This window comes from Tamandua tetradactyla, chromosome 17, assembly GCF_023851605.1.
Source record: "Tamandua tetradactyla isolate mTamTet1 chromosome 17, mTamTet1.pri, whole genome shotgun sequence".
Taxonomy (NCBI): domain Eukaryota; kingdom Metazoa; phylum Chordata; class Mammalia; order Pilosa; family Myrmecophagidae; genus Tamandua; species Tamandua tetradactyla.
In genome coordinates, this window is record NC_135343.1 from 73,423,088 (window position 1) to 73,448,832 (window position 25,745).

General features: G+C 38.1%; 1 protein-coding gene across 2 annotated transcripts in view; it reads left to right on the forward strand.

Annotated features, from left to right (window-relative positions):
• LOC143661385 (E3 SUMO-protein ligase RanBP2) overlaps positions 1 to 25,745 on the forward strand; it is a 94,239-nt gene that overhangs the window by 1,672 nt on the left and 66,822 nt on the right. For both annotated transcript variants that reach the window (XM_077134939.1, XM_077134940.1), the window contains exons 2-4: positions 19,549 to 19,616; positions 20,338 to 20,449; positions 20,944 to 21,096. In XM_077134939.1, the coding sequence (XP_076991054.1) occupies positions 19,549 to 19,616; positions 20,338 to 20,449; positions 20,944 to 21,096 (333 nt within the window). The remainder of the gene's footprint in view (positions 1 to 19,548; positions 19,617 to 20,337; positions 20,450 to 20,943; positions 21,097 to 25,745) is intronic.

Sequence of the window (25,745 nt, forward strand, 5' to 3'; positions counted from 1 at the left end):
TTTTTCCTTCTAGCTGCTCCAAGACATTGGAGACTAGAAAGAAATAGCAATATAATGATTCATAGTCATACTCATTTGTTAAATTCTAACTTTTCTGTTATAACTCCTCCTTTGATCCTTCTCCCCCCAATGTTTAGGGGTATTTGGGTTATGCCATTCTAACTTTTTTCGTCTTGAAAAGGGGTGTCGACAGCGTGGGATGGGGGATGTAATGGGTTGATGTTCTTGGAGAAATGGCATCTCTGGGTTTCAGAATTTATCTGACCAAGGAACCATACGAAGTTTTTAGATTTCTGAAAAGTAAACTTACTGTGTGCAACTTTTGTAGGATCTCAGATAGAGCCCTGGGTGTTCTTTAGGCTTAACAGGAATGATGTTGGTTGGGGCTTGGCACATCTTGGTAATTAGCAATACCTAGCTGAAGCTTGCATAAGAGTAGTCTGCAGAATGTCTCTGGGCTCTGTTTGAACCCTCTTATCCACTGCTATTTTATTTTGTTACATTTAAGCCCTTTTGGTCAGAAAGGCATTGTCCATTCCACCATCCAGGGCCAGGCTCATCCCTGGGAGTCATATCCCACATTGCCAGGGAGATTCGCAGCTGTGGATGAATATGATTTTTTTTTTTAAAGCAGATTTAGAGCATTGATCAGATTATCTATGGGGACCCTGGCTCCCAAAAGAATGACTAGTCTAGACAGAAGTTAGAATGACATAGGGAATGTTCTTTCAGCTACCTGACTTTTTCATCAAATAAAATAAGGGTGGTGCACAGTTTTAAGGATTTATTATTGTGGTCACATATCTCTTACCCTTGAAGAGTATCCTTTTTTTTTTTTTTAACTTTTTATTTTTAAATACTTTCAAACCTAAGAGAACAGTTAACATAAATAATACGAACTCCATAAAGGGAACTCTGATATACTCCTATTTCCCAGATACTCTTACCCACCAATTTTAAATTTTGTCACATTTGAACATTGGCTAGGATTAATCACATTCACATTATTGCAGTGCCTTTACCGCATTACGTTACTAAAACTTTCCCATCTCTCTAAACAGAAGCCCTTAACCTATTGTGCATCAACTCCCATTCCATTTATCTCCCACCCTGGCAACCTGTATTCTAATTTCTGGCTGTGTGAATTTTCATGTTCTCTGATACTTTTTTTGTAGTTGCCACAGGACTTAAATTTAACATAGAAAATCTATAATAATCTTGTTTGCTTAGATACCAACTTAACTCCATTAGTGTACACTATGTTACTATACTTCTCAGTCCCCCCGCCTTTATGAGTCCAAACTGCTGATTTCTCATGACATTTTATGCATTTGCCTTTTAGCTCCTGTAGGAAGTAAAAAGTGGAGTTACAAATGGTACTAGCATTTATATTTACTCATGTCACTGCCCTCACCAGAGCCATTTGTATCTTCATGTGGCTTCACGCTATTGTCCTTTCCTTTCCACCTGCAGACTGGGTTTAGTATTTCTTATAGGGCCAGTCTAGTGGAAACAAACTCCCTTAGGTTTTATCTGGAAGTATCTTATGCTCTTCTCTCACTTTTGAAAAACAGCTTTGCTGAATATAGAATCCTTTTTTGCTTTCAGAACTTGAAAGATGTCATTCTGTTACCTTCTTGCCTCCATGGTTTCTGTTGAGAAATTGGCACTTATCTTATTAGGTTGACACGTTCATTTTCTCTTGGATTCTGTTTTTATATTTGGCGTTCAACAGTTTAATTACAACATATCATGGGATGAGTCTGTTGGAGTTTGTTGAGTGTCTTCTTTGTGTCTTTCATTACATTTGGTAAGTTTCTGTCATTATTTCTTTGAATATTCACTCTGCTCCTTTCTTCCCCTTCTGGGACTCCCACTGTACGTGTATTGGTTTGCTTGGTGGTGGTCTCTAGGTTCTTCAGGCTCTGTTCTTTTTTCTATCTGCCCCTCATACTGGATGATTTTGATTGTCTTATTTTCGAGTTCACTGATTCTTCTTCCAGTCGTAATATGCTATTGAACCCCTCCAAGGAATATTTAATTTCTTTTACTGTGCCGTTGGGCTCTTTTTTGGTTCCTTTTCATAATTTCCACCTCTCTGTTATCTTTGTGTTCATCTGTCATTTTTGAAATTTCTTTTAGTTCTTTGTTCATGTTTTCTTCTTCTAATGACTTGTAATGTTAGATGTCTGATGTGATTCTTATTCTTGATAGTATACAGGTTTTCTGGAAGTTTCCTTTTAATTGGAAAACTCCTTTCCTTCTGTTCTGGGAAAATTGTCTTGTATTATGTCTTTGAGGATTTCTCTTTTCTTTGTTAATTTCCTCTCTGATATTCCTATTAAATGCATGTTGGACCTCATGTTTTCCAGTGTTCTACTTTTTGAGAGATTTCCTCAACTTTATCTTCTAGGAGATGGGGTTTAGACTGCACAGTTTAGTACTAGGCTTTTTCTTATCCTCTTGTACATTCCTTGCCCTCAACCTTATTGGTACTCCATAGGTTAGGGGTTAAATTAGCTTATATTGAGAACAAACCCATTTGCTACTGCATTTGTGGGGGGTTAGGGTGGGAGGAGGGAGGTAGTCAGCTTATTTTGCAGGATGAGGATATGTGATATCCCTCTGGGTAGTGTAGCATCTCTCTGTGTTTGACTGTTACTGTTTTCAACCCACATCAGTTCTTCATAGCTAGTAGCTTAAGTGAGTTCAGGTATTTCCTTACAGTGGCATCAGGTGTCATGCAAGGAAGCACTGACTGAATCAAGGATTGTCCACCTAGTTGATGTTGGTTTTGTTCTTTCTTATGTATCCTTAAATAAGGCATTTAATCGCCCTAAGCTTCATTCAGTTCCTTTGAAAAGTATGTAGGTTGAAGACAGAAGTTTCCCCCAAATTCTGTGCTTCTTTGAGTTAGTATTTAATAACTGGTTAATTATCTTAACTAAAATAATCCTTGTTAATAAAATAGTTGACAGTAGAATTGTATTTCGACTAACTGTTGATGCTGTACCTGGTGAGAATCTTATCTCTATTTTAAATTAAAAAGGGGAAAAAAAGCTCTGTTCCTTTTGATGTCATCTTGACTGATGTGTTCTTGTTTTTTGTGTGTGTGTCCTGTTCTTCCTCTTTTAAATTTGTGAGTTCATGGAGAAAGGTTGCTCTTTGAACCCGATTCTTATATATCCTGATAAAGATGTACAATCAAAATACTGTCATACTAAGACCACTTAGGATCATTTTCTGTGTTTTTGTTACTGTTTTGACATGAAATTACAGTTTTTTAAAAAGTTTTTTTAAGCTTTCTTTTTTTAATTAAGTTTTGTTTGTACTTTGTAAAACATTTACTAATTCCAGAGTCAAAACTATGTAAGAAAATACAATCAAAGAAGCTTACTAGTACTTGTTTTATTAGATAGTTACTGTGTTGCCTAGTTCCTATTAGACTTTTGGTTATAAAAATTTATATAAATAGTGCTTCTGAGGAGCTTGGGTAATTTTACATCTTTTCATTTCTGAAGCATAACTTTTAAAAATTGGTACCACTAAATATCCAACGTCATCTGGGTTCCCCATTCCACATTCCATTTTCTTTTCCTTGACCACCTTTTTCACCTTTTCCCTGCAGTTACTGTTGCAGATCTTCATTGCTTGGTTAGACTCGGCATGTTTTGTTCAGCAGACTGTCTTACCTCTTCACTGGCAAAATTGAGGCCACTGTATATAAACCACAAGCTCGTGTTCCTCTTTTTTTCCCATCCATATCTTTCTTGTTCAAGGCAACCCCTGCCACCTGTTATTGTTCTTATCCCTTTTTGTTTTCTTTACCCTTATTTCATCATTCCCCTTTTCTCTCTCCTTTATCTTCAGCTTCTCAGTGGGCTGTTTTTCCTTAGTTTGAAAGCACATCCATGCTCTTTTTCATCCTAAATAACTATCCATTTCCATATTATCTCTTCCTTCACTTTGTCAGTCAAGATTTTTGGAAGTTATTTAGTGTACTTGCTTTTTAATAGAGGACATAATATGATGTAAGAATATGAAATTACTTTTTTGCTCTGTATTTTAAAAAATTTTAACTATAGCATGTATTGCTTTGTGACTAAAAAATTAATTTACAACAGTGTCAAGAGGCTAACCTTTTGCTGAGAATTGGTAGGTGGGGAGGAGGAAGGAGCTTTATTGAGATAAGATGCCATTACATAAGAATTAGGTGGCATTCTTAAGTGGCATTTCAAATCAGCAGAGATTATTTAATAGATGTTTCTTGAAGATATTATTGAATAAATGTTTCTTGAATAATAAAGTTGGTTAATGATTTATAAAAAAAATAAAATGAGCTCTTGCCTACATTATTTATCAAAGTAAGTTTCACATTTAAAGGTAATTTTAGAGAAACTGAAAGGTGAATATTTCATGGGACTCAGTCAGAAAGGCCTTTCTTAACATATATAAAAAGCAGTAAACAGCAAAAAAGGTTGTTTTTGCTACATAAAAAAAATTGAAGTCTTGTTTTGCAAATTCATTAAGCAGTGAGACAAACTGCAAACAAATACAAAAAAAAAAAAACAAATATCAGTGTGGTTAAGAGCTCTTAGAAATCAGTCTAGACAGTCTTTTCTTTGCTCCCTAAAAATTGGGAACCACTGAAGTATGCTAATAGAGAATCTATAGTGTGTGTTATTTCAGTGTGCTTATTAAAAAATGTTAGTAATCAGAGGAATGCCAGGTTGATTCAGTGGTACTTCTGCTTAGCAAATTAGCAAAGATAGGAGAAATGAAAAAAATCAGTTTTGAAGATTGTATATATTCTGATTTAGGCACTCGAATATTAAGTGGAAGAAATGTTAACTTTTTTTTTCTTTTTGCATGGGCAGGTACCGGGAATTGAACCCGGGTCTCCGGCATGGCAGGTGAGAACTCTGCCTTCTGAGCCACCATGACCTGCCCAGAAATGTTAACTTTATATAGGCAAATTCGGTAATAAAAGCTTCAAATATTTATATTCTTTTGGATTAGTATTTAATTTTTAAGAATTTATCACAAGGAAGTTGTATAGATACACAGATTTATGTGTATTTAAATAAATGTTGAGTATCTACCATTTGCTAAGTGTTCCAGGCTCCACAATGGTGAGCAGGCCACAGGGGCTGTGCCCTAGAGGAGCCTATGTTTTTTAAGGATGGATGATGAAAAACAATAAAATAATTATGCGTCATTTTGAGTGAAATAAGCCAGACACAAAATGACAAATATTGTTTGATTTCTTTTATATTAAATACTTGGAATAAACAAATTCATAGAGACAGGAAGCAAAATAGTGGTTACCAGGGGTAGGGGTGGGGGAAATGGGGAGTTATTAGAAGAGTAAGAATTTCTGTTTGAGTTGATATAAATAGTCTGTAAATAGATAGTAGTGATAGTTACATGGTATTGACAGTATATTTAATGTACAAAAATTGTCCGCTTAAAATGTAGGTAAAATGATTTTTATGTTATATATTTTTACCAGAATTAAAATTGAATAATTTTTTTAAATTAAAGTGAAATATAGAGTTATTATATGCCCCAGAAATTCCACTCCCAGTTATGTTCCATAGAAAATGAAAATAGAGTCTCAGACAGATTCATGCACATCACTGTTCTTAGCAGCAATATTCATGATAGCCAAAAAGAAGAAATTACCCATCTGATCATAAACAGATGAATGTATAAGCAAAATGTGGTGTATCCACCAAGTGTAACTTTATTCTGCTATAAGAAGAAACGAAGTTCTGAGAAATGCTGCAAGGTGATGAACCTTAAAAACATTAAGCTGATAATAGATAGGTAGACAAATGGATAGAAAGAATGATACAACAAATGTGGCAGGAAACTAAAATTGATGGATCTTGTTATCTGGGGAGTAGGGAGTCTGCTGGAATCCTCTATATGGGGTTTGTATTATTTTTGTAACTGTCTTGTACATGTGAGTATATGTCCAAATAAAAACAAAACAACAAAAATTATGAGTTGGATAAATGCTGTGGAGGAAATAAGTAGGCTGCTGTGATAAATAGTAATTGAGGGGCCTACCTAGATAGTTCAGTTAGGGAGGATATCGGGGGAGCCACTTTTCCAAAGCCAACCAAAACTCCGTTCTGACTATAGGGATTCTTATCAGTGTTCAGTAAGAATCTCAATGATGTTGCTTTGACTCAGTAACTCCTCAGCCAAGCTCATACATCGGATATCTGAATCTTTATTTCCTCTTGTACTGAGGAGGCTTACTGTGGAAATCACTTATCATCAGTAAAGTAAAACTATCCAGTTCATATTGTCTGTTGGTGAGCAGACATAGGTGGATTTTGCTTTATAAGGTTAGAAAGAGCCAACACTGAAGATTAGAAAGTGAGGTCTCTTTCAATGCTTGGCTGTCAGTTTGGTAGCTTTTCTGAAACCTCCTATTTAAAACTTGTATTGGTTTTTAAAGCTGCTGGAATGCAGTATACCAGAAATAGAATGGCTTTTTAAAAGGGAATTTATTATATTACAAGTTTACAGTTCTAAGGCCATAAAAATGTCTAGACTAAGGCATCCAGGAAAAGATGCCTTGCGTAAGAGGCTCGTGGGTCCAGAACACCTCTATCAGCTGGGAAGGCATGTGACTGGTGGCTGCTGGTCTTTTGGCTTCTGATTTCGATAGCTTCCCTGGGGATGTTTTCTTTCTGCATCTCCAGCCTCCCCAAATCCCCAGTCTGTGTGCTTCACTCACTCTGAGGCCTGGAGCACCAAAACTCTTACTGAACAACAAAGCAGAACAACTCTCCTGGCCTTGGCTTCTGGCCTTAACTTCCATGCTCTGCCCCTGAAGTCATTTTCCCTTCAGTTTGTCTCTTTTAGTCCAGAATGGCAGTGGTTCCATGTATACAGATCCTGCAACACGCTTGTCGGTTTTCTATGCAATATGCAGGGATCATAACCATCAGACAGTAGGACTTTCCACATATCCTTTCTGGATAAATCCATCTCCAATTCTGGCTTCACCTGAAATGGCTGTTTAAATTCTCATATGGAGCACTAACATCTGGGGACACTTTCTGGGAGCCCAGAATTTTCCAGACTATGAGTCTCTGTTTTCTTTATATCTAAGAGGTCAGTTTTCATTTGGTCAGACTGTACTTTCCACATTTAGTTTGGAAATCTCTTCAGCTAACTATCCAAGTTCATCACTCTCAAATTCTGCCTTCCATACACAGAGATTGCCTGCCTTCCAGTTTGCAATGGCACGTTCATCCTTCTGTCTGCAGCCTCATCGGAAGTATCATTATAGTCCACATTTCTACCACCAGTCTCTTCAAAGTAGTCTAGGCCTGCTCTGTCAAGATCCCCTTACCATTCCAACATGTTTGGCATTTGCATCATGCCATTCCAACATGATTGGCATTTGCAAACCACAGCAGCACTCTCTGCTTCCAAAATCTGTATTTGTTAAAGCTGCCAGAATACAATTGTTTTAGTTTGCTAAGGCTGCCGGAGTACAACACTCCAGAGATGGATTGGCTTTTAATAAAAGGGGATTTATTTAGTTAAAAATGTATAGGTCGACTTCCAGAGAAGATGGCGGCTTAGTAAGGTGCGCGCATCTTAGTTCCTCCCCCAGAACAACTACTAAATAACTAGAAACAGTACAGAACAGCTCCCGGAGCCACGACAGAGACCAGACACACACTGTACCCCAGTCTGGAACAGCTAGACCGGCTACAAGACTCCACTGCGGTGAGGTCCCCGAGCGGTGCGCGCTTCCCCGGGCCGTGGCGGCTGGCGGCCGGCCCCCTTCCCTCCCTCTTTCCCGGTCCGGCTGAGAGACTCGGATCAGTGGTTCTTCAAGCCACGGCGGCCGGTGACCAGAGCCCCTCCCACACAGGCGGCTTCCCGGGCCGGCTGGGAGCCTCGGCTCGGCAGTTCCCCAAGCCACGGCGGCCAGCGACCAGAGCCCCTCCCACACACGCGGCTTCCCAGGCTGGCTGGGAGCCTCAGATCAGCGGTTCCCCAAACTGCGGCGGCCGGCGCCCCTCCACCATGCGCGGCTTCCTGGGCCGGCTGGGAGCCTCGGATCGGTGGTTCCCCAAGCTGCAGCAGCTGGTGACTGGAGCCCTTCCCACATGCGCAGCTTCCCGGGCCGGTTGGGAGCCTCGAATCGGCAGTTCCCCAAGCCGCGGCGGCCAGTGACCGGAACCCCTCCCACACACGTGGCTTCCCGGATGGAAAGGAAAGAGTCTCCAACAGTAGTAGAGACTGAGTCCAACCTAACACCAATAGTGGCATTAATGAACAACTTCTGACTACTAAAAATAGACCCTCAGCTCAGGCAAAACTGATCAAGGCAGAAGTCGCCTATTGGGCTGAGAAAGAGGAAAGGGGACAAAACAGAGCCTTCTGCGGCTGTTTCTGCAGAGGCTTGGTTGCCTCTGGGTTCAGCGCTGGGATTACACAGGTTGCGACTGCCCCAAACGCAGAAACAGGCTGCTTTCAGGGCTCTCTACCACCTGAACCTTCCTTGCGGGAGGGGTGAAACGCAACTCAGGTGGAATCCCTCTCTCAAGGAATTCAGATCCCAGGACTTCACAATTTGAAGTCATTAAAACCAACCTGCAACCTTCTCTCTGTCTCCACCACACACCCAGCAGCGAAAGTCTTCCAAAGTTAAAGGAGCCACAACATCTTTTGCTGGTGGGATCTGCAGACAGGCAAGCACCACATACTGGGCAGGATAAAAAACAGAGCCCAGAGACTTCACAGGAAAGTCTTTCAACCTGCTGGGTCCCACACTCAGGGAAATCTGATTAAATGCCCAGATGCCAGCAAAAAATAAAAATCACACCAGGAAAATTGAAGTTTTGGTCCAGTCAAAGGAACAAACCAATAGCTCAAATGAGATACAGGAGCTGAGACAACTAATTCTGAATATACGAACAGAAATGGAAGACCTCTTCAAAAACCAAATCAATAAGTTGAGGGAGGACATGAAGAAGGCATGGGATGAACAAAAAGAAGAAATGGAAAGTCTGAAAAAACAAATCACAGAACTTATGGGAATGAAAGATACAGTAGAAGAGATGAAAAAAACAATGGAAACCTACAATGGTAGATTTCAAGAGACAGAGGCTAGAATTAGTGAACTGGAGGATGGAACATCTGAAATCCAAAAAGAAACAGAAACTATAGGGAAAAGAATGGAAAAATTTGAGCAGGGGCTCAGGGAATTGAATGATAATATGAAGAGCACAAATATACGTGTTGTGGGTGTCCCAGAAGGAGAAGAGAAGGGAAAAGGAGGAGAAAAACTAATGGAAGAAATTATCACTGAAAATTTCCCAACTCTTATGAAAGACCTAAAATTACAGATCCAAGAAGTGCAGCGCGCCCCAAAGAGAATAGACCCAAATAGGCGTTCTCCAAGACACTTACTAGTTAGAACGTCAGAGGTCAAAGAGAAAGAGAGGATCTTGAAAGCAGCAAGAGAAAAACAATCCATCACATACAAGGGAAACCCAATAAGACTATGTGTAGATTTCTCAGCAGAAACCATGGAGGCAAGAAGACAGTGGGATAATATATTTAAATTACTAAAAGAGAAAAACTGCCAACCAAGACTTCTGTATCCAGCAAAATTGTCCTTCAAAAATGAGGGAGAAATTAAAACATTTTCAGACAAAAAGTCACTGAGAGAATTTGTGACCAAGAGACTAGCTCTGCAAGAAATACTAAAGGGAGCACTAGAGTCAGATACGAAAAGACAGAAGAGAGAGGTATGGAAAAGAGTGTAGAAAGAAGGAAAATCAGATATGATATATATAATACAAAAGGCAAAATGGTAGAGGAAAGTATTACCCAAACAGTAATAACACTAAATGTTAACGGACTGAATTCCCCAATCAAAAGACATAGACTGGCAGAATGGATTAAAAAACAGGATCCTTCTATATGCTGTCTACAGGAAACACATCTTAGACCCAAAGATAAACATAGGTTGAAAGTGAAAGGTTGGGAAAAGATATTTCATGCAAATAACAACCAGAAAAGAGCAGGAGTAGCTATACTAATATCCAACAAATTACTTCAAATGTAAAACAGTTAAAAGAGACAAAGAAGGATACTATCTACTAATAGAAGGAACAATTAAACAAGAAGACATAACAATCATAAATATTTACGCCCGAATCAGAGTGCCCCAAAATACGTGAGGAATACACTGCAAACACTGAAAAGGGAAATAGACACATCTACCATAATAGTTAGAGACTTCAATTCCCCATTCTCATCAATGGACAGAACATCTAGACAGAGGATCAATAAAGAAACAGAGAATTTGAATATTACAATAAATGAGCTAGACTTAACAGACATTTATAGGACATTACATCCCACAACAGCAGGATACACCTTCTTCTCAAGTGCTCATGGATCATTCTCAAAGATAGACCATATGCTGGGTCACAAAGCAAGTCTCAACAAATTTAAAAAGATTGAAATCATACACAACACTTTCTCAGATCATAAAAGAATGAAGTTGGAAATCAATAATAGGCAGAGTGCCAGAAAATTCACAAATATGTGAAGGCTGAACAACACACTCTTAAACAACCAGTGGGTCAAGGAAAAATTACAAGAGAAATCAGTAAATATCTCGAGGCAAATGAAAATGAAAACACAACATATCAAAACCTATGGGACGCAGCAAAGGCAGTGCTAAGAGGGAAATTTATAGCCCTAAATGCCTATATCAGAAAAGAAGAAGAGGCAAAAATTCAGGAATTAACTGTCCACTTGTCAGAAAAGAAGAAAAGGCAAAAATTCAGGAATTAACTGTCCACTTGGAAGAACTGGAGAAAGAACAGCAAACTAACCGCAAAGCAAGCAAAAGGAAAGAAATAACAAAGATTAGAGCAGAAATAAATGAAATTGAGGACATGAAAACAATAGAGAAAATCAATAAGACCAGAAGTTGGTTCTATGAGAAAATCAACAAGATTGATGGGCCCTTAGCAAGATTGACAAAAAGAAGAGAGAGGACGCAAATAAATAAGATCAGAAATAGAAGAGGAGACATAACCACTGAACTCACAGAAATAAAGGAGGTAATAACAGGATACTATGAACAACTTTACGCTAATAAATACAACAACGTAGATGAAATGGACAAGTTCCTAAAAAAGCATGAACAACCAACTTTGACTCAAGAAGAAATAGATGACCTCAACAAAGCAATCACAAGTAAAGAAATGGAATCAGTCATTCAAAAGCTTCCTAAAAAAAAAAAGTCCAGGACCAGACGGCTTCACATGTGAATTCTACCAAACATTCCAGAAAGAATTAGTACCAACCCTGCTCAAACTCTTCAAAAAAATTGAAGTGGAGGGAAAGCTGCCTAATTCATTCTATGAAGCCAACATCACCCTCATACCAAAACCAGGCAAAGATATTACAAAAAAAGAAAACTACAGGCCAATCTCTCTAATGAATATAGATGCAAAAATCCTCAACAAAATTCTAGCAAATCGAATCTAGCAACACATTAAAAGAATTATACATCATGATCAAGTAGGATTCATCCCAGGTATGCAAGGATGGTTCAACATAAGAAAATCAATTAATGTAATGCACCGTATCAACAAATCAAAGCAGAAAAATCACATGATCATCTCAATTGATGCAGAGAAAGCATTTGACAAGATTCAACATCCTTTCCTGTTGAAAACACTTCAAAGGATAGGAATACAAGGGAGCTTCCTTAAAATGATAGAGGGAATATATGAAAAACCCACAGCTAATATCATCCTCAATGGGGAAAAATTGAAAACTTTCCCCCTAAGATCAGGAACAAGACAAGGATGTCCATTATCACCACTATTATTCAACATTGTGTTGGAGGTTCTAGCCAGAGCAATTAGACAAGAAAAAGAAATACAAGGCATCAAAATTGAAAAGGAAGAAGTAAAACTATCACTGTTTGCAGACGATATGATACTATACGTCGAAAACCCGGAAAAATCCACAACAAAACTACTAGAGCTAATAAATGAGTACAGCAAAGTAGCAGGTTACAAGATCAACATTCAAAAATCTGTATTGTTTCTATACACTAGCAATGAACAAGCTGAGGGGGAAATCAAGAAACGAATTCCATTTAAAATTGTAACTAAAAGAATAAAATACTTCGAAATAAATTTAACTAAAGAGACAAAAGACCTATACAAAGAATCTACAAAAAACTATTAAAATAAATCACAGAAGACCTAAATAGATGGAAGGGCATACCGTGTTCATGGATTGGAAGACTAAATATAGTTAAGATGTCAATCCTACCTAAATTGATTTACAGATTCAATACAATACCAATCAAAATCCCAACAACTTATTTTTCAGAAATAGAAAAACCAATAAGCAAATTTATCTGGAAGGGCAGGGTGCCCTGAATTGCTTAAAGTATCTTGAGGAAAAAAAAAACGAAGCTGGAGATCTCACTCTACCGGACTTTAAGGCATATTATGAAGCCACAGTGGTCAAAACAGCATGGTATAGGCATAAAGATAGATATATCGACCAATGGAATCAAATAGAGTGCTCAGATATAGACCCTCTCATCTATGGACAATTTGATCTTTGATAAGGCAGTCAAGCCAACTCACCTGGAACAGAACAGTCTCTTCAATAAATGGTTCCTAGAGAACTGGATATCCATATGCAAAAGAATGAAAGAGGACCCGTATCTCACACCCTATACAAAAGTTAACTCAAAATGGATCAAAGATCTAAACATTAGGTCTAAGACCATAAAACAGAGGAAAATGTAGGGAGATATCTTATGAAACTTACAATTGGAGGCGGTTTTATGGACCTTAAACCTAAAGCAAGAGCACTGAAGAAAGAAATAAATAAATGGGAGCTCCTCAAAATTAAACACTTTTGTGCTTCAAAGAACTTCATCAAGAAAGTAGAAAGACAGCCTACACAATAGGAGACAATATTTGGAAACGACATATCAGATAAAGGTCTAGTATCCAGAATTTATAAAGAGATTGTTCAACTCAACAACAACAAAAAGACAGCCAACCCAATTACAAAATGGGAAAAAGACTTGAACAGACACCTCTCAGAAGAGGAAATACAAATGGCCAAAATGCTCAATGTCCCTGGCCATTAGAGAAATGCAAATCAAAACCACAATGAGATATCATCTCATACCCACCAGAATGGCCATTATCAACAAAACAAAAATGACAAGTGCTGGAGAGGATGGGGAGAAAGAGGCACACTTATCCACTGTTGGTGGGAATGTCAAATAGTGCAACCACTGTGGAAGGCAGTTTGGCGGTTCTTCAAAAAGCTGAATATAGAATTGCCATACGACCCAGCAATACCATTGCTAGGTATCTACTCAAAGGACTTAAGGGCAAAGACACAAACGAACATTTGCACACCAATGTTTATAGCAGCATTATTTACAATTGCAAAGAGATGGAAACAGCCAAATGTCCATCAACAGATGAGTGGCTAAACAAACTGTGGTATATACATACGATGGAATATTATGCAGCTTTAAGACAGGATAAACTTATGAAGCATGTAATAACATGGATGGACCTAGAGAACATTATGCTGAGTGAGACTTGCCAAAAACTAAAGAACAAATACTGTATGGTCCCACTGATGTGAACCGACATTAGAGAATAAACTTGAAATATGTCATTGGTAACAGAGACCATCAGGAGTTAGAAACAGGGTAAGATAATGGGTAATTCGAGCTGAAGGGATACAGACTGTGCAACAGGACTGAATACAAAAACTCAGAAATGGACAGCAAAATACTACCTAATTGTAATGTAATTATGTTAAAACACTGAATGAAGCTGCATCTGAGCTATAGTTTTTTTTTGTTTTTTTATATATTTTTTGTATTTTGTATTTTTATTTTTTTCTCTATTATCAGTTCATTTCTTTTTCTGTTGTCTTGCTATTTCTTTTTCTAAATCAATGAAAATGTTTTAAGAAATGATGATCATACATCTATGTGATGATATTAAGAATCACTGATTGCATATGTAGAATGGAATGATTTCTAAATGTTGTGTTAGTTAATTTTTTTAATAAAAAAAATGTATAGGTCTTCAGAGGAAAGGCAGCTAACTTTCATCTGAGGTACTCTCTTATACAGAAAGGCACAGGGCAATCTCTGCTGGTCTTCTCTCTGGGGTTCTGGGTTCCAACACCTTTCCCCGGCATGATTCCTTTCTACATCTCCAAAGGCCTGGTTTGAGCTTGGAATGCTGAGATAAAGTATGCTGAGCTGCTTGGGCTGTGCTGCAGTTGAGCTGTTTCATTTAAGCATCCAGCCAATTACGTCAAACATCATTCATTGCAGCAGGCATGTCCCCTAGCCTACTGCAGTTGTAATCATTGACAGATGAGTGTCGCACGCCATTGGCTCATGTCCACAGCAACAGAACTAGGCACCTTCACCTGGCCAAGTTGACACCTGAACCTAACTACCACAGCATTATACCAGAGGTAGAATTGCTTTAAAAAGGGAATTTATTACCTTACAAGTTTACAGTTCTAAGGCTGTAAAAATGTCCAAACTAAGGCATCCAGGAAAGCATATCTTAACTCAGGAAAAGCTGATGGACCCAGAACAGCTCTGTCAGCTGGGAAGGCATCTCTCTGGCTGGTGTCTGCTAGTCCTTTGGCTTCTGGTTTCAAACAACCTCCCCAGAGTGTTTTCTTTCTGCATCTCCAAACATCTGGTCTCTTGTTGACTCTCAGGTTTCTCCAAGATGTTCTCCCTTTTAAAGGACTCCAGTAAACTCATCAAGGCCCACCTTGATTGGGCACTGTCATATCTCTATCTATTCAAAAGGCCAACCTACAATTGGGTGTGTCACATCTCCATGGAAACAATCCAGTCAGTTTCCCGTCCTAAACAATAGATCTAGCCCCAGAAGATTGAATTAGGAAAGAAAACGGGTACATTTAAAACCAGCACAAAACTCAAAAGATCAAAGGAACCTACTATCAGTGTCTGTATTTGAACTGAAAATCAAGATAAGCGAGTCCTTACCCTTCTTCCCCACCAGAGTTCTCTGTTTTCATTGAAACTGACTTAGTACATCTGTGTTAACTCTTTTTTTTTTTTTTGCATGGACAGGCACCGGGAATTGAACCCTGGTCTCCAGCATGGCAGGAGAAAATTAATGGCAGTCTCCTATATTACTCTTTTGACAAGTATACTGTCCCAAGCTCTTTGGCTTATTGACTTCAGCCCTGCCTTTTCACTTGGGAGTAAAAAAGGTTGGGTAGAAGGTGTCTGTACTGGGTCCTCCCACTTATTCTTCGCTTTTTGTGTTTCTTGACTGTATTTGACTAGGGTCTTTCCCAGTTGATTGTCTCAAGCCTTTTTCCTTGACTGGGATTTCACTAAGATAGAATCTTCTTTAAATAAAAGGTGTCAGAAAAGTTTCCATACTGATAAAAATAATGGTCAACAATGGAATTAGTTAAATTATAGTACCTGGTAGAGTCTGCCCTAGGTAACCACTTCTTCACTTTATTTAACTTTCTGATCAACTATCCCTCTTTTGGGGCAGTTGAGACCTCTTCTGACAACTCTGTGTCTTATTTTATAGAATCCAAGAAACCATTGTTTGTGTGTCACTAAGAAGAAACTGCCAATTGACAGGGCACAGTGTTAGGATAGCATTTCGGAGATAAATGCTGATTTTAGACTTGTTAAAATGTTGAGTTTGCTAAAATGAAATACTATGAATAATTAATGAAATACTGGAAAATAGCACCCCTTTCCTGTGCTCATGTTAATCTATTTGCTGGTTATTTCTATTGAAATGTAGGATTGGTGAAGATAATCTTTGTTTTACTACTGTTTCCTCAATGCCAAGAATAGTGCCTGGTGAATAGTAGGCACAGTGAATATTACTTGTTGAATGATGAAACACGTGCTAAATTTTGTGAGCCTTAATGAATACAGAATCCATTTGTATTTTAATTTTCCTAAAAAAATAAAGAGTTTTCTAGAAAAGACCATGCACGAAGGTAAACAGAATTCAGGTGGGTACCAGAGCTTGCAAATTTCAGGTTTGTACTTAAATGTAAGGTTTCATCCCAGTGAGTTTAATTCTTTTTGGAATTTCAACTCTATCATTGATTGATTTTAAGTGACAATTTTTTTTCCTTCCAGAAAAGGTGTATATTGCCCTTAAAATTAACTATAAATTTAGGAAAAAATCTTTTCTCTAATTAGATGATGAAAACCTAAGAGAATCAGTTATTCCAAAGTTTACATGCCTTTATTAACTGGGTACAGAATTTTTGGCTGGAAATCTTTCTCTTTCAGGAGATCCTTCTTGCATCCATAGTACCAGTTGTGTAGTCTGAACTGTCTTATGTGGTTACCCTCGTATGTTGTAGATTGTTTTTCTCTTGCTGCTTTCAGGATTTTCTTCTTCTCTTCATCATTTGACAGACTGATTAGTATGTGTCTTGGGGAAGGCCTGTTAGAGTTTATTGGGCCTCTGTGATTTGCATATTTATGTCCTTTATAAAGGTTGGGGAGTTTTCCCCCATTATATCCTCAGTCAATCTTCCTAGCCCTTTTCTCTTCTTCTGGGCCACCAATGATCCTTACATTTGTGTGCTTTGTTTTGTCCATCATTTCCCTGAAATCCAGTTCAATTTTTTCCATCTTTTTTGCCTTTGCTGTTTTTTTTCCCAAACCATAAACATGTTAAACATATTCAAAGGAAAAAAATGGAAAGGTCCAAAGTATTCATCATGATAAATGATAATTTATGCCATTTGCTGTTTTGAGTATCTGAAATCAGTTGTCCTGTCCTCTAGTTTGCTTATTCTTTCTTCTGCCTCTTCAAATCTGCTGTGGTGTGTCTCTCATATATTTTTCATTTAGTCTGCAGTGTCTTTAATCTCTGTGATATCTGCTATTTTTCTGTTTATTCTTTCAGATTGCTCTTTATGCTTTTCTAGTGTCTTCTTGATTTCCTTTATGTCTTAACCATCCCATTTATTTTAGTTAGTAGAGTTATATGAACATCTTTGATTAGTTGTTCCAACATTTCTCTGTCTTCCAGGATTTTAATTGGGTCATTAGGTTGGATTATATCTGTCTGCATCTTGATATGCTTATTGATCTTCTGTTGTCTTTGCGGCATGTAAATACCTTGATTGGTTTACTTTATAAGTTGATTTCCTTCAGTAACCTAAAGCTTTCTATTTGTGGGATGAATGTGGCACAGGATTTGGGGTGCCAGGTGGAGCACAACAGTGCAGTGATGTGTTATAGTACAGGTATAGGGACAGGTTGGGGATGGTACGCTGGTATCTGTGGGAATGGAGTGCGGGTTGTGGGGTTGTAGAGGTATGGTGTAGGGGCTGTGGGTATATGGTGTAGCTCAGGTAGACCTTCGAGTGCAGGAGCAGGGGACAGCATGGGGGACCTAGAGGTGTATACAGGGAGGCTGTATGGATGCACATGGGCTGGTGTGCAGGTAGGATGTGGGTGGGCATGTGAAGCATGGGGGTCATGGGTATCAGGTTGTAGGATAGGTGGCTCAGAGGTCTGGCATGGTGGGGCATGGCACAGGTGTGTCCTTGCACGAGGGTTGATCCAGAGGGCCATGGATGCAGATGTGGGGGTATGTTGGGGCAGGCACAAATCACAGTAGCTGAGGGACGTGAGTGGGCAGTGCTCTGGTGTGGATGCACAGGTGTGAACGGGATTGGAGCAAGTGTGCATAGCAGAGGCTATGTAGTACAGAAGCACACAGGAATACCTGCCAGGTGTAGGACACTTGTACCGGGGGTGGGACAAGTGTGCAGGTTTGCGGAGCAGAGGGTTGGGGTACAGGGGTCAAGATGTCAGCGTACAAATGTGTGGGTGCCCTGTGATGGGGAGAATGTGGCTGCTTGGGTCTAGGGTGTGGGGCCCTGGTGTGCGCTGGTCTAGGGTGTGGGGTCCTTATGTGTGCATGCCGAGAGCTCAGTGGCAGCAGCCAGGATTGTGCTTGTGGGTGTGGCCCAGATGCACAGATCAGCGCATGCCCAGAGCTGGGTGGTGTGATGGGAGGGCTTGCACATGGGCAGATCTGGGAGGGCCATAAACTGATGTACACTTGAGTAGAGCTCAGGGTCGGCAGGTTGGAGTTGAGTGACTTTATGGGCTGGGGATGGGTGTAGCCTGGGTATGCAGGTAAGCACCTGCAGCCTTTATGCACTAGTGATCACTTGCAGGGGCAGCAAGGGGAAGGTGGGTTCGGGAGGAGCTGGGCAAGACTGCTCTTGTACAGGAGAAGTGGGTTGCGGTGGGGATATAGGGCGGATATGCACGGTGGGGGGTGGCTGGTCAGGAGTGCTTGGAGCACAGGGAGAGGGGAGGCAGGTGATGGGGTTCAGGTGCGCGGGGTGAGTCGTGGGTTGCCGGACTGTGCTGGTGAAGGTAGCAAGTTCAAGGAATGCGGCTTGGCCCACTTCCACGCCGCATCCTCATCCTTGTACTCCTGAGGGCTCTGGGCTGCTGTTTGGAAAGGGGCACGTTAGGCTGTCTGCACCAGCTGCAAGGTTTCTGGTTCTGTGTCTCAGTTCTTCAGTTTTTGCAACCAAAGCCTCACTATGTAGTGTAGAAGACCCTCTGAGGTCACTTATACCCTGGAATCACTATCAGTTGCCTTCCTGTCCCTTCTCTAGCTGTTCCTTGGCATATCCTATTCTATCATCTTCCAGGTGTCTCTACATGGCTTTATTGAATTTTTCAGTTTTACATTGAGATCATTGGGCAGATCTCACATTGTCTAATGACATTTCCTGTTATGGGTAATACAGAAGTAATAAAAATTTTATAGAAAATTTGAAAGCTAAGACAGTCCTTAGACACAGTATAATTTTATAATTCAGAGGTAATTAGCATTTTTCATATGTATCTACACAAAAGCATACAGTTGAAAATATACTGCTTTGTAGCCTTTTTTAAATTCAATATGTTGATTTTCTCATGTCCTTGTGTAGTCTTCAAAAATAAGATGTTTGATGCCTGTATAATCACATAGATATGCCATAATCTGGTGTATCCCAGCGTCCTTGAGTTATGGAAATAAAGAGCCAGGGTATGGACTTGGTTTATTACTTGAAGAATTAAACTTTTACCCTGCCTTGTTAATTCCTAGCATGGTAAATACTGATTTACCAGGTAAATATCTTTAGAGAGAACAGTAGCTGAACCGGAGAATCCCTAGTACTCTCATGGGTCTGAAGTACTTCTTATTCTCTCCTATCTAGGCTTCCACATTAAGAAAAGTAGAAAACCTGGTTTCATTAATCTGTAAAGCGAGAAAAATACATCCTACTTTTTAAGTGAAGAAAAGTCAAATGTTTTAACATTAACCTTGTATGGACAGATTTTTAGTCCTTTTGGAAAAAAATTCCAAATATTTCAAGCTATTTTTATTTATAGAAAGTAAAACAACTCAATTATTTTTTTTTTAGAAATCAATGAAAGGATTCTATTTTGCAAAGTTGTACTATGAAGCTAAAGAATATGATCTTGCTAAAAAGTAAGTACCAAATTGTAAACATGTTTTAGTTTTCTAAAGTCAGTGCCTTACCTCATGTTATACTTTGAAATAAATAAAAATAATTTGTTCTTTATACTTGTTCCTAACTGTGATCTGGAAGAAAGTTATTTATCACTCAGACTGATGTTAAAGATGAGCCTAGAAATGAGTATTTTCTCCACACTTGCTACCTGTTTATACCTAAGGCAAGAAACTGTTTGGCTTAAAACACTTTTTCTAAAATTTTTTCAGGTTCGAATAAAAGAGAACCATTCTTACATCCTATTTGGGAATTGTTGCTGTTTAGTATTTCACATTATAATAGCTGTAAAAAGTTTTGTAATCAATTTCTAATTTTTATGCAGAACTCTAGAGCTTTACTGAAATGTGATTTGGAAGAAAAATAATTTGTATTAATTTTTTATGTAAGGGTAGTACTAGAAAAAACATTAGCTAAATATATCATTTAATGAATGAATGTATTGTCAGTTCTATGTGTATGTGTGCGTGTTTTAAGTACTACCCATTTTTTCCTTTAGGCACTTTTGTGTTAGCCACATGTTCTGGTTTAATTAGTGGTAACAAATAATTAAACTATCAGTATAAATTAATTAAGTGTTTGCTTTGGTTTAAGATATACTCTTAAGTTAGCATTTAAGTACAGTTCCAGATTTTATAATTTAAAGATGATTTATTTTTGCATTTTTGTTATTTTAAACAGATACATATCTACATATATTAATGTGCAAGAAAGGGATCCCAAAGCTCACAGGTTTTTGGGTCTTCTTTATGAAGTGGAGGAAAACATTGACAAAGCTGTTGAATGTTATAAGGTAAACTGCAAAGGATTAAAATGTAGCTATTGCACAGCCCAGCACACATGATGCCCAGAGTGATTTATTTAATGAATAGTTCATATTTGTTTTATGGACACCATGAAAACAGGGATTGTTGCCATAGTAATATAAAGTCACACAGTTTGCAGTAGAGTAAAAAATTATTTGGCTCAAAAGTATACTATAGTTTTTCATTAAGAGGTTAGCACTTGTAAGAGAAGATAAATTAGAAACATATAAATTTAAAACTTTAAGTCCAGCATGGTCAGAAATACTGCCCTATGTGTTTTTTGTTTTGGAATTTATCTAATGTAATTTTTATTTGATTCAACTCCAAAAACTTCTAAGACCATTTAAGTTTAATTTATAAATTTTGAAATAACATTATCATTTAGGAATACAGTTTTTAATAGATACAGTAATAATTTTAAACCTCTGTTGCATGTATGTACTTAAAGAATCCTACTAATTTATTTCTTTTTTGGTATTAGCGTTCAGTGGAATTAAACCCAACCCAAAAAGATCTTGTGTTGAAGATTGCAGAATTGCTTTGTAAAAATGACGTTACTGATGGAAGGGCAAAATATTGGGTTGAAAGAGCAGCTAAGCTTTTCCCAGGAAGTCCTTCAGTTTATAAATTAAAGGTAAAAAAAAAACAAAACTTATTTTAAGAGCAGTTGGAGAAAATGTTAGGCGCACCTTTTCTAATAGTTGGATTTTTAATTACTTTGCAGTAGCAAACCTTATTCTTGTATGTGTGTATGTGTTTCCTTGAAATATTTTCCTTTACAAAGTTAAGGCTTAATGGGTATAGCAGTCTAGAGTTTTCTCATAACTATTACCTAAAAATGTAAAGATTGTGTTTTGAGAAGTGAGGTTTTCAAATAAAGTTTAAAAAGCAGTTTCAGTATATTGTAAAGATAATTTCTAAAAATAGTAGCAAGTGTTCGCTAATGTATTAATTGATCCTGATTATTACTCTTTACTGATTAAAATAGTCATTTTGAGGATGAAATTTGTCATTTTGAGGATGAAATCAGACAGTATCTGACCTTTTAAGATTTTTTTTTAACTTGACATAATGCCTTTGACATCCATTAAAGTTTTTGTGTATATCAATAGTTTATTCCTTTTAATTGTTGACTAGTATTCCATGATATGGATGTACCACGGTTTATTTGTTCATTCACTTATTGAGGGAATTTTTGTTTGTATCTACTTCATGGCTATTGCAATTTGCTGTGAACAGTTGTGCACAGCGTTTGTTTGTTTTTTAATACTTTTTTTAAATTAATTTTTAAATTTTTAAAAAAAATAGCAACAAACAAACATTCTTAACATATGATCATTCCTTTCTACATATATAATCAGTAATTCACAATATCACAACATAGTTGCATATTCATCATCATGATCATTTCTTAGAACATTTGCATCAGTTCAGAAAAAGAAATAAAAAGACAACAGAAAAAATTCATACATACCATATCCCTTATCCCTCCCTTTCATTGATCACTAGCATTTCAATCTACTAAATTTATTTTAACATTTGTTCCCCCTATTATTTATTTTTATTCCATGTGTTTTACTCATCTGTTGATAAAGTAGTTAAAAGGAGCATCAGACAGAAGGTATTCCCAACCACACAGTCACATTGTGAAAGCTCAGTCATTATACAATCATTTTCAAGAAACATGGCTACTGGAACAAAACTCTGCATTTTCAGGCAGTTCCCTCCAGCCTCTCCATTACATCTTGACTAATAAGGTGATATCTCTTTAATGCGTAAGAATAATGACCGAGATAACCACTCAACTGTATTTGGAATCTCTCAGCCATTGACACTTTATTTTGTCTCATTTCACTCTTTCCGCTTTGGTCAAGAAGGTTTTCTCAGTCGCTTAATGCTGAGTCTCAGCTCATTCTAGGATTTCTGTCCCATGTTGCCAGTAAGGTCCACATCCCTGGGAGTCATGTCCCACGTAGCCAGGGGGAGGGCGGTGAGTTTGCTTGTTTTGTTGGCTGGAGATAGAGAGAGGCCACATCAGCAACAAAATAGGTTCTCTTGGGGGTGACTCTTAGGCCTAATTTTAGGTAGGCTTGACCTATCCTTTGTGGGGTTAAGTTTCATGTGAACAAGCCCCAAGATTGGGGACTCAGCCTATTGCTTTGGTTCTCCCCACTGCTTGTGAGAATACCAAGAATTCTCTACTTGGAGAAGTTGAATTTTCCCCCCTTCTCACCATTCCTCCAAAGGGACTCTGCAAATGCTTTTTTACTCACTGTTCAAATCACTCTGGGATTTATTGGGGCATCACTCTGGACAAACATACAAAATCTTATACCCTACTCAAGGTTCCATGTACTTATGGTGTTTAATTAAGCTGGTCCACATCAGTTATATTAGGAATTGCACTAGTCAAAATATAAATTTTGTACCAAATATTTTTTGCTTTAGTCTCACACATAAGTTAAAATTTTTAAATATTAATTGCCATCTATTTTCAACACCCTGCATTAATGACATTCCTTTGTTCTTCCTCATGCAAAAACATTTTTAAATTTGTACATTTAGTCACTCTTATTATACACACTAGGCATTCCTAGATTATACCATTTCAGTCTTTATTGTCTTTCTTTCTGATTTCATTTGTGCCCCCAGCCCTCCTCCCTGTGTCATTCTCACATTCAGCTCCATTCAGTTTTTTAACATAATTGTACTACAGTTAGGTAGTATTGTGCTATCCATTTCTGAGTTTTTACAATCAGTCCTGTTGGACAATCTGTATCCCTTCAGCTCCAATTACCCAGTATCTTACCCTATTTCTATCTCCTGATGGTTTCTGTTATCAATGAAATTTTCCAGGTTTATTCACTAATGTCAGTTCATGTCAGTGAGACCATACAGTATTTGTCCTTTTGTTTCTGGCTAATCTCACTCAGTATAATGTCCTTAAGGTCCATCCATGTTGTAACATACTTCATAACTTTATTTTGTCTTAGAGTGGCATAATATTCCATTGTACGTATATGCTACAGCTTGTTTAGCAACTCGTCTGTATACATGTTGATGGACATTTGGGCTGTTTCCATCTCTTGGCAATTGTAAATAATGCTGCTATAAACATTGATGTCCTTGCCTTCATGTCCTCTGAATAGATACCTCGCAATGGTATTGCTGGGTCGTATGGCAATTCTATACTTAGCTTCCTAAGGAACCGCCAAACTGCTTTCCACAGCCATTGTACCATTTGACATTCCCACCAACAGTGGATAAGTGTGCCTCTTTCTCCACATCCTCTCCAGCAGTTGTCATTTTCTGTTTTATTGATAATGGCCATTCTGGTGGGTGTGAGATGATATCTCATTGTGGTTTTGATTTGCATTTCCCTAATAGACAGGGAAGTTGTGCACAGGTTTTAATACCTAAAGTATTAGGAAAAATCTAAGAGATAAACACTAGTAGCTTGTTACTGTAATAAGCAGTCTAAATGTTAAGTCTAAGCATGTGATTTCTTTATATGTTATTTTTATGTTCAGCCTCACACATAATTCTCATACTGGATGTGACCATCCAGTCTATTTGGTGAGAGTTACATTAAAGAATATATGTGATGGTAGGGGATTGTTTTCCTTGCAGTATAACAGAAGTGGGTGTGGTGCTTCTGAAGCATTCTGATTTCCTTTAATAGCCCTTTAAGCCACTGTCTTCTAAACCTAAACGTGTTTTGTATCAGATTCTTTTTCTTTTCTTTTGGAATTGAAGTTCCTAAAGATTTATAACTGGTGTGCATAATAATACTATCTCTCCGAAGTTTTAAACTTATTCAGGTAAATAGTTTTCTGAGATTTGTTTGAGTGAATATATTACTGGTAACAGAGGGGAATTGGATACCCAGCACTAATGGAAGTCTTTGCTAGGCAGAGGGAGGGAAATGATGAGTATAAGTAGATAATGGCAAGGTAAAATTTATGTATGATGGCTTCAATTTTTTTTAGTGAAGGATGGATCACAATCATAAGCCAAAAATGAGGGTTATAGGAAGGTGTAGGAAATTTGAGGGGAGAGTGGGAAGGTAGAAAGTAATCTTTTTATGGAATGTCTGCATAAATGTCTCACTTTCTCAAGTGAGTGAGTTAAAAGTAAGGTAGTATTTTGTTCTGGGCAATATCAGTTTGAGGTTTGAGATAATGAAAGTGGAATCAGTTAGCCTGATTGCGATTTCCCAAATTCTTATTCTCAGTTGTTCAACTATTAGTGTATAGCCACAGAGAGGACATGATAGGGTTCATCAAGGAAAGATAGAGTTGATTTGGTTGAGGGTATTTGCAGGAAAGCAGTAATTATAGCTATTAGTGTTATGGCATCTTAACTTGACAGAGAAGAAGGAAAAATATGTTCATGTGAGGGTTTTTGATGAATAGTTAAGACTTGGTAATACCATTTGTGGTAGTTAGATTCAGTTGTCAACTTGGCCAGGTGAAGGCATCTAGTTCTGTTGCTGTGGCCATGAGCCAATGGTACGTGAACCTCATCATACAATTTTGTATGTCATACATACATACAATTTTGTATGTCTTTTTGAGATTTATTTATAAGGATAATGCAAAAATTGATATAATTTACATCTGCAGTCGGCTAGGAGGTGTGCCAGCTGCAATGAAGGATGTTTGACTTAATTGGCTGGTGTTTAAATGAAAGACCGCAATGTAGCACAGCCCAAACAGCTCGGCATACATCATCTCAGCACTCGCAGCTCAGCCCAGGCCTTTGGAGGTGCAATGTAGCACAGCCCAGAATTTTTGGCCCAGAAATCACCCCAGGGAAAGTTGTCAGAACCCAGAGGCCTGGAAAGAAGGCCAGCAGAGACCATCCTGTGCCTTCCCATGTAAGAAAGAACCTCAGTGGAAAGTTAGCTGCCTTTCCTCTGAAGAACTAACAAAATAAACCCCCTTTTATTAAAAGCCAATCTGTCTCTGGTGTGTTGCATTCCGGCAGCTAACAAACTACAACACCATTGTATTGAAGGAAGTTTTTCATTTGTTAGAGGAGTATATGTGGTAGTGAGAGTACTTGAGCCACCTGTGAGCTAGAAGAACAAGAGAGGTGTGGTGGTCTAAGTGGTATAACCAAATAAAGATTTTGAAGACATGCTAATGGCAGATGAATGTCTGAGACTGGATGGTAGGAAAATGTCATTGAAGATGATGTGGATTACAGAACTAAGTAGCTAGGCTGTTGTATGTTTTAAAATTGCTAATACCAATGAAATTGTTGGGGAGATGAATGTTC